General features: G+C 65.3%; 2 protein-coding genes across 3 annotated transcripts in view; one reads left to right on the forward strand and one right to left on the reverse strand.

Moving 5' to 3' along the window:
• SAMD14 (sterile alpha motif domain containing 14) overlaps positions 1-2,717 on the forward strand; it is a 6,409-nt gene extending 3,692 nt beyond the window's left edge. The window contains exons 2-6 of the mRNA XM_027697122.1: positions 291-365; positions 439-595; positions 1,284-1,397; positions 1,479-1,634; positions 2,098-2,717. Of these exons, the coding sequence (XP_027552923.1) occupies positions 291-365; positions 439-595; positions 1,284-1,397; positions 1,479-1,634; positions 2,098-2,256 (661 nt within the window). The 3' untranslated portion in view covers positions 2,257-2,717. The remainder of the gene's footprint in view (positions 1-290; positions 366-438; positions 596-1,283; positions 1,398-1,478; positions 1,635-2,097) is intronic.
• PDK2 (pyruvate dehydrogenase kinase 2) overlaps positions 1,703-8,887 on the reverse strand; it is a 7,561-nt gene continuing 376 nt past the window's right edge. Inside the window, exons 2-12 of one of the 2 annotated variants that reach the window (XR_003536467.1) lie at positions 8,107-8,248; positions 7,028-7,099; positions 6,603-6,787; positions 5,684-5,773; positions 5,309-5,386; positions 5,102-5,178; positions 4,923-5,021; positions 4,727-4,834; positions 3,844-3,957; positions 3,569-3,761; positions 1,703-1,716 (exon numbers count right to left, since the gene is read on the reverse strand). Coding sequence is in view for 1 of the 2 variants with exons in the window: in XM_027697072.1 (XP_027552873.1) it covers positions 3,621-3,761; positions 3,844-3,957; positions 4,727-4,834; positions 4,923-5,021; positions 5,102-5,178; positions 5,309-5,386; positions 5,684-5,773; positions 6,603-6,787; positions 7,028-7,099; positions 8,107-8,248 (1,106 nt within the window). In the remaining variant the exon portion in view is untranslated. Of the gene's footprint in view, positions 1,717-2,970; positions 3,762-3,843; positions 3,958-4,726; positions 4,835-4,922; positions 5,022-5,101; positions 5,179-5,308; positions 5,387-5,683; positions 5,774-6,602; positions 6,788-7,027; positions 7,100-8,106; positions 8,249-8,887 lie in introns of those variants that run through there. The other variant, XM_027697072.1, reaches the window with a different exon arrangement.

An 8,887-nucleotide genomic window follows, 5' to 3' on the forward strand; every position in this document is an offset into this window, starting at 1 on the left:
GGGGGGATGGAGTGGGCCACGAAAGGATGAAGGAGAGGATGGAGAGGAGATGGAGGAAAAGATGCAGGACGGGATAGGGAGGGATAGAGAGGGAATGGAGGGGGACAGAAGGATGCAGAGGGGATGGAAGGGGACAGAGGGGTGCAGGGAGGGATGCAAGAAGGGATGGAGGCTGGATACAGGGAGGGATAGGGGGACGGATGGGGGATGGAGGGATGGGAGGGTGGAAGGGTGGGTCCTGGGGCCCATGGGGGGAGCACAGCCCTCAGGACTCCCCCCCTGTCCCCCAGGGTGACCCTGCGCCGGGCGTCCTCCGGCAAGAGCCGCAAAGAGAAGAGCAGCAACCGCCTGTCCATGGGCAGCAGGTGAGGGACCCCTCAGCCGGGGCAGGGGTGCTGCCTGGGCACGGCCCCCACCCCTGACACGCTCTGTGCCCAGGGAGGCGGCGGAGGGTCCCGGCCGCCCCTCGGGCTCCCCCTTCCTGCCCTTCTCGTGGTTCTCGGACAGCGCCAGGAGCTCGGGCTCCCCCGGCTCCGCATCCCCCTGCGGCTCCCCCCGGCACGAGGGGCTCAGCCCCGCCAAATCCGCCTCCCAGGTCAGTGCCCGGCCAGGGGAAGGGGGTCCTGGCACTGGGGGGATAAGGGAGGGGATGGGGGCCCTACAGGGACGTCGATGCTCCCATGCATTCGGTGGCTATAGGAGAGGAGGTGACACCAGCTGTAGGGACAGACAGCAAAGCCCCATAGGGTCAGGGTGGCTTTGGGGGGTGTCAAAGCCCTAAAGAGTCAAGACAAGTATTGGGGGCAGCAGGTCCAAAGGCCCGTAGGATCAAGATGGATATGGGGGGGCTGTGTCAAAGCCCTAGAGAGTCAAAGCAGGTACTGGGGGTGGGGGCAAAGCCCTATAGGATCAAGATGGCTGGGGTGGGGGGGTGTCAAAGCCCTATAAAGTCATGACAGGTATCAAGAGGGGGTCCAAAGCCCCATAGGGTCAAAATGGCTTGGGAGAGGGGGGTGTCAAAACCCTAGAGTCAAGACAGGTAGTGCGGTGGGGATCCAAAGCCCCACAACATCAAGATGGCTGAGGTGGGGGGGTGCAAAGCCCTACAGAGTCAGGACAGGTATTGGGGTGGAGGTTCAAAGCCCCACAAGGTCAAGATAGATATGGGGGGGCTGTGGGATGAAAGCCCAGGGGGGTTTGGAAGGCCTATGGGTGTGGGAGGGTGCTGTAGGGGGGTCCTGGGGGGTGGCAGCCTTGCCCTCACCCCCCTCCCGCTGCCCCAGGACTCGACGCTGAGTGAGGACTCCCCCCCGCCCAGCAGCAGCCCCCGCCTGCCCGGGCCCCCCCGCGCCAAGTGCTCGTACCCCTACCACACCCTGTCCCAGTCCTCGGACGAGGTGAGACGCGGCGAGGGGGCGAGGTTGGGGTGTTCCCCCCCCCATATCCCACGGGGACCCCCCATTAACGCCCTGTGGCAGTTCCTGGAGGAGCCCCCGGGCGCGGCCGCGGGCTGGACGTGCCAGCAGGTGGGGCAGTGGCTGCAGAGCCTGAGCCTGGAGCAGTACGTGCAGGACTTCTCTGCCCACGGCGTGGACGGGCCCCGGCTCCTGCACCTCGACGGGGCCAAGCTCAAGGTACGGGGCTGGGGGGCCTCTGAGGAGGGGGCACGGGGGGGTTCTGGGTGCTGCAACGGGCTCTGGGGCGGGGCAAGAGGTTCTGAGTACCTCGACAGAGCAGGAGGTCTCAGAGGGTTCTGGGTACCCCAATGGAGTGTTCCATGGAGCAGAAGGTCCAGGCAGGTTCTAGTTACCCCATTAAGATGCTCCACGGGGCAGGAAGGTCTGGGATGGTTCTGGGTAGCCCAAAGGGCTCATCAAGGGGTACCTAAACCCCCTTGCCTGAAGCGGTGGCTCCATGGGGCAGGAAGTTCCAGGCGTCCCAAGGGACGAGCCCAGGAGGCGGACGGGAGGTTCTGGGGACCCCAAGGCGCTGCTGCACGGGGGGTGTGGGTACCGAGGATCTGGGGGGGGTCCACATACCCCAGAGGGCTTGGGGGGGCAGCGTGGCCCCCCTGCCAGCCCCCCGCTGTGCCCACAGGCGCTGGGGGTGGGCAGCTCCCAGGACAGGGCGGTGCTGAAGAGGAAGCTGAAGGAGCTGAGCCTGGCGGCCGAGAGGGAGCGCAAGGCCCAGGAGAAGGCGGAGAAGCAGCGGGAGAAGCAGAAGAAGAAGGAGCTCCAGGAGCAGCGGTGGAGTTAAGGGGGGGCCTGGGAGCGCCCCTGCACCCCCTCCCCACCCACAGCCCCCCCCGGCGTGGGACACACTGGCGTGGCTGAGGGACGTGCCAGGCTGAGACGAGCACGGAGCACCACGTGCCCCCCGCTCCTCCAGCCCCCTCCCCACCTGCACCCCTGCACCCCACGGGCACAGCCGGGCCCCCCCCCTCCAGGGGCCCCTTTTCCAGATGCAAGTGGCACATTGGACACCCCCACCCTGCCCCGTCACCCCCCACCCCATCAGCAGCACCCCAAGGGGGGCAGAGGGGTCACGGCCAGCACTGGCTGGGGACAGCGTGTGGCCTGACCCCCCCCCACACGGGGACACTCCCCAGTTGGGGTGTGGGGGGTGATTGCTGACCTCCCCACACCCCCCAGCCCCAAATACGGCGCCCCAGAGACCACGCCAGGAAATAAAAGGGTATCAAGGGCCAGTGCAAACCAGTGAGACCAGTGTGAGGCTGACTGGGGTGGGGCTGGGGGGGCAAGATGGGGTGGGGGGAGCTCGGTGCCAGGCTGGAGGGGGCACAGACCATGGCTGGTCCCCATTGTGTCCCCAAGTGCCACCCTGTGACTGTGCCCAGCCCCCTCCCAAGCCTTGGAGTGGGTAAACTGAGGCACGGGGGGGGTCAGTGACCCATTTGGGGGGTGCAAAAGGGGGGACATTTCCAGGACCCCAAAACACCACACCAGGAGCTCAACCAACATCCAATTTACTGACAGTGGGGAGGGACGGTCTGGGGGGGTGGAGGGGGAAAGAGGAGAATCTGGGGGAGGAGGGGGAGGTTTCTGAGCAGGTCACAGCATGTGTGGGGTGGGGAACTCACCCCAGGGGAGTGCGAGGGGTGCAGGGGTGGGGGCCACACGCAGGTGAGAACAGCTCAGTAGTGCAATAACTGGGATGGGAGATGGAAAATGGGGGGAGAGGGGGAGGTCAGGCCTGGGACCCCCACCCTGTCAGGGCTGGAGGGGCAGGGAAGTGCTACTGGTCATACTGGGAAAGGAGACCAGTCCCCTGCTGGGCTGGGGTGCACCCCCTGGGGTGGGTGTGAAGGGAAGGGGGGTGGGAGGGGGACAACAGGGGCTTTACCCCCTCCACACTTCTCCAACACCCCCCCCAGCTACGTACCTAAGTGCCACCAAGGTGGGGAGTGCTGGGACCCCCTCACACCCCACTGGGACCCCCCACACCCCACCAGGACCCCCCATACCCCACCGGGACCCCCTTCCAGTGGAGCCCGAAGAGCCACAGAACTGGGATGCTCCAACAACCCCCCCCAGGCGCTGGGGGCCACCCCGGGAGGGCCCTGTGAGCTGGGGCAAGGGGGGCTGTGAGCCCCGGGGGGCTCAGGGCACGCGGTAGGTGGAGGTGTTCTTGGGCTCGGTGCTGGGCACACACCAGTCCCCGGCCTCCTGGCTGGCCTGGTAGTGCCGCCAGGCTGACTTGTTGTACACGGGCAGCCGCTCCACCGAGTCCGTGGACAGGGCCTGGGGGCACACGGGGGGCTGGGCAGGGTCCTGGGCCCCACCCCGAGCCCCGAACCCCCCACTTGGAGGGAGAAAAACCCACCTTTAGGTAGATGACGGCGTCGGTGCCGAAGCCCTCCATGGAAAAGAGCTGCAGGTCCCCCTGGAAGTACTTGGCGTAGAGGCGGGAGATGGGCAGCCCGTAGCCAAACCCAGCCTGGGGGGAGAGGGGAATGGGGTGGGGGGTCTCCAGTGCTGGGGTGGCACCCCTGGGGCACCCCGAGCCTCCCCACATCACCACAAGCAGCACCATGTGCAGCCCAAAGTGTCCGTGCCCCTGCCAGCGGTCACTGTGCCACGTCCAAATGTCCCCCGGCAACCCAAAATGTCCCCCGGCAACCCCAAATGTCCCCCGGCAACCCCAAAATGTCCCTATGCCACCCCGAAGTGTCCACACCACTGCCAGTGGTCACTGTGCCACACTCAAACATCCCCAGGCATGCTCAAATTATACCCATGCACCCCAAAGTGTCCCCATGCCACCCCTGGGCACCCCAGAATGTCCCTGTACCACCCCTAAATGTCCCCAGAAGTCCCCAGGCCACTGCTAAACCTCCCTGTGCCACCCCCAAAATACCCCCATGCCACTCCAGCCACCCCAGGAGACCCCCAAAGGACCCCCAGAGCACTCCATGCCACCCCCAATGGACCATAAAACCTCCCCATACCACCCCCAAAATACCACCATGCCACCCCAGTTCCCCTAGACCACCCCATGCCACCCCCAAAGCACCCCCATACCACTCTGGCCCCCCCAAACCACCCCCAAACCTCTCCAAGCCACTCCACCCACCCTGAAATATCCCCACCCACGCCAGGCACCCCCAAAACACACCCAACCACCCCCACCCACAGACCCACGCCCCACCCTCCTCTCCCCAGGACCCCGTGGGACCCCCACAGACCACGCCAGGGGGGTCACCTACCAGGGGGGTGCCCCCAGTGCCCATCTGGGGGGTGGGGGCCGTGGAGTACATGTAGCTGAAGAGCCGCTCGATCTTCCTCAGGGGGACCCCCATGCCCCTGTCACTCATCTGTGAGACACCACGGGGGGTGACAACCCTGCTCCTGCCCCCCACCCCAAACTGTACCCCCCTCGGGACGGAGCTGGGGGTCCCTCACCCTGATGGAAAGGTCCTCCTGGCCCAGGGCCACCATGACCTTGATGGGAGGCAGGCGGGGGCTGCTCTCGTGGCTCTCCACGGTGGCTCTCATGGCGTTCTGGGGGCACGGAGGCGTCACCGGGTCAGGGGGGACCCCCCAAAACCCCCCTCAGACCCACCCAGCAGGGCTGGGGCTACCTTGAAGAGCTCGAAGAGCATGTGGTAGAGGTGGGAGGGCACGTAGACGATGCTCACGGGCTGCTGGGAGTTGGTGGCTGTGGGGAGGAGGAGCAGCCGTTGGCATCGTTGTGCTCCCCCAACCCTGGAGCCACCCCAAAATCCCCCCACCGTGGGGACCCCCGACCCTAAATGAGACACCCCAGAATCCCCCCGGACTGGCCTCACCGTTCACCTCCTCGATCTCCAGGTCAGGCGAGGCCATGTAGTACTTGTCACACAGGAGCTTGGCCATGTTGTAGGCATCTGGGGGGGGGAGCAGAGGGGTCAGCACCCCCCAAAATGGAACAGAGGGAGCATTTAGGGTCCCACCTCTTTGCCCCCCATCTCCAAAGATTTTCCAGTCCTACAGATTCAGCAAGTTTTTGGGGTCTCCTAGCGCGACCCCAAAGCACGGGGGACGCTTTTGCTGAGGGTGACCCAAACTTGTGACTCAAACGGCTCCCAAAGAGGGTAAGGGGAGGATCAGGGGGACATTCAGCAACCCCCCCCCCCGCCAAATTCACCCCCCGTGGGGGTGGGAGCCCCCTGGACCCCACCAACCTCTCACCACGTTGGCCACGTTGCAGTGGGGGTCGATGCTCCCGATGTGTTTGGGGTGTGCGGGGTTGGTGCTGCCATCGAAGAGCAGAGCTGGGGGGGGACAACGAGCTGTGGGGACCCCACCCCGACCCCAGAGACACCCGGGGACACCCCCAGGGGGCTCAGGGCACTGGCCTGAAGGGGAAGGGGAAATTTGGGGCAGGAGCCCTGGGGGTGGAGGGATCATTGGGTCAGGATGCCTGGGGCTGGAGGGGACATTTGGGGTGGGGGGACCCTCGTGGCAGGATCCCTGGGGCTGGGGGTGACATTTGGGGTGGGGGGACCCTCGTGGCAGGATCCCTGGGGCTGGGGGTGACATTTGGGACAAAAGAATGCTCAGGGCAGGTCTCTGGGGTTAGGGGGGAAACCCTGGGGCAGGAACACTGGGGGAGGACGCGGAGCAGGACCCCTGGGGCTGGGGGGCACATTTGGAGCTGAGGGGGACATCCAGAGCATGATCCTTAAGGGTGGGGGGGATCCTTGAAGCAGATCCCTGGGGTTTGGGGGGGCATTTGGGGCAGGGGCAGGAGCCCTGGAGCTGGAGGGGACCCTCAGTGTGGGGGATACTCAAAAGGAAGATGCTTGGGGGACCCTCAGGGCAGGAGCTGATCCCTGGGGCTGAAGGGGACCCTTGGGGCAGATCCCTGGGGTTTGGGGGGATGCTCTGGGGGGCACAGGGGAATGCCAGGGCTGGCAGGGACGTTCAGAGCTGATGGGGACCCTTGGGGCAGGGGGTGCCAGGGCAGGGGGACACTCAGGAAGACGATCCCATCTCCAACCTCAGGACAGACCCTCCGGAGCCCAGGTGATGCCCTGGGGGGTGCCTGAGGCTGCCAGGGATGCCCAGGGGTGCAGGGGCCCCCCGGAGCCCCCCGCTCACTGTGCTGGTTGATGAGCATGCGGATGGAGATGCGGCTCAGGTAGAAGCGGTCGAGGAAGTACTGGATGTTCTGGTTGGAGACGGGATCATCTCCATAGGCCTCCTTGTACTCGATGACCCCCTGGGCCATGGTGGGCACCACGTCGTTGTGCCGGTTGCGGATGGTGACCAGGGCGTCCGTGAACCTGGGGAGGGCACAGGGGTGGCCCTGGGGACACCCGGTCCGGGCACAGCCCGATCCAGGCCGGGATTCCCCTGGTGGCACCCAGGAAAACCCAGAGCACGGTCCGGTGGCACCGGGATGGGGTGGGGGCGGTTTGGGGGGGTTACAGCGCCGGGTGACACCAATTTGCACCAGGGGGAGTCTGGGAGGAGGGGACACCCCGGGACTGGGGACAAGGACATGCTGTCACCCCCCAACTCACTGTCCCAGCGTGGCCTGGTCCTCGGGGTCCCTGTCCAGGAACTCCATGATGTCCAGCAGGCTCTGGACGTACCTGGGGAGGGACACGGTTACCCCACAGCTGGCACCCCCCCAAAGAGAGGGGACATCCCGGGGACACCACACCGGGGGGCACAGGGTCCCCTGGGGCACTGCCCCATGCAGGGTGAGGGGTCAGCACCCCTCAACTAGGACCCCCCACCCCAAAAACTGCTCTGCCGTGAAACCACCCTGTGCTTGGGTCCCTGTCCCACCCCTCTGCTGGCACGGTGGACCTGGGGGACACTTGGGGACAAGGCCCCTCTGATGGGGTGTGGGGCATGAGGGTGGCTGTGATCTGAGGTGGCTGTGGGAGGGGTGGCATGGCTGGAATTCCCCGGCATGGCCGGACCCCCCCTGCCCCAGCATGGCCGGATCCCGCTGGCAGGGGACCAGGACAGTGGACAAACAACCTGTCACGTGGTGGCACTGGGAGAAGGGTCACACTGCCCCTGCTGGCATGGGGACAGGACACTTAAAGGGACACCCAGACCCCCCCACCCCAGGGACACAGACCCACCACCTTCAGTGCTGGCTCAGCCCCCTTGGGGGGCAGAAGGCTGAGAGGTGGCACTGTGACCCCCTGATGGTTGGGGACACCCCGCTGGCACGGGGGTGTCCCCAAAGGGCCAGCAGCCCGTGTCACCCAAGGGCACGGCACCAGCTGGGGGCTGCCCTGCCCGCCACCACCCCCTGGGAGGACTGGGGTGGTGGAGGCAGGAGCAGGTCCTTGGCTGGAGGGGGTGGGAGGGCTGGGAGGGCTGAGGAGGAGGCAGTGCTCAGCCCACCACTGAGGGCAGGCTGGGTGCCCAGTGCCACCCAGTACAGCCCAGTAAAGCCCAAAATGGGGCTGGAACACCCCCAAGTGCAATGTGAAGGTGAGAAGGACCTGGGCCACCACCAGAGCCCAGACCAATGGTGGTGGCATCTCCATCCCAACGTGACCACAGGACCGGGTGGTCCCAGAGACCCCGTGGCAGTGTCCCCGTCCCCCCCAGCCCCCCCAGCCCCCAGGGGTCTCACCAGCTCTGCACCAGCTGCACGGAGGGCGTGCGCACGACGCGGTCGGGCAGCAGGTTGATCTCCTTCATGATGTTGGAGAGGCGCACGGGCAGCTCCTGGCGCAGGAAGGCGAAGGACGTCTTCTCACAGGCATTGCTGGAGCCTGGGAGGGCACGGGGGGCACGGGGTGAGCCCCCCCCAGGACCCCTCGGACCGGGGGCTGGCATCACTCCCACCCCTCTGGGGGTCCCACACACGGGGTTATTTAATGTGGGGGACAGGGGGGATTTACTGGGGGGGAGAGGGGGATGAATAACCCCCTGAGGGTGGTTATAGGGAGAGGTGTTCAGAGGAGATCCCCCTAAAAAGGTGCATATTAGGAAACCATGTTCCAGCCTCACTGATTTACCCTGGGGAGGGTTGTTTAAATACCACCCCCCCCAAATAATAACGGGGTATTTGTAGGGTTAGAGTTACCCAGGCTCACATACCCATTAGAGGGGGTCCTTCCTGGGGGGGGGCAGCCCCCCGACCCCCCAGGATAGTTATTTACCAGCTGGGGGGGGAGTATTGTATTTCCTGGGGACTGTTGGAAGGATTTCCAGGGAGTGGGAAGGGTTTCCAGGGAGCGTTGGAACAGGATTTCCAGGAGGGTTGGAAGGATTTCCAAGGGATGGTTGGAATAGGATTTCCCATGGGGGTTGGAATAGGATTTCATGGGGTGGTTGGAATAGGATTTCCAAGGGGGTGAGAAAGATTTCCAGGGGGGTGAGAAGGATTTCCAGGGGGGTTGGAATAGGAT

Source organism: Neopelma chrysocephalum, unplaced genomic scaffold (genome assembly GCF_003984885.1).
Source record: "Neopelma chrysocephalum unplaced genomic scaffold, ASM398488v2 Primary Assembly neopelma1_118, whole genome shotgun sequence".
Classification (NCBI taxonomy): Eukaryota; Metazoa; Chordata; class Aves; order Passeriformes; family Pipridae; genus Neopelma; species Neopelma chrysocephalum.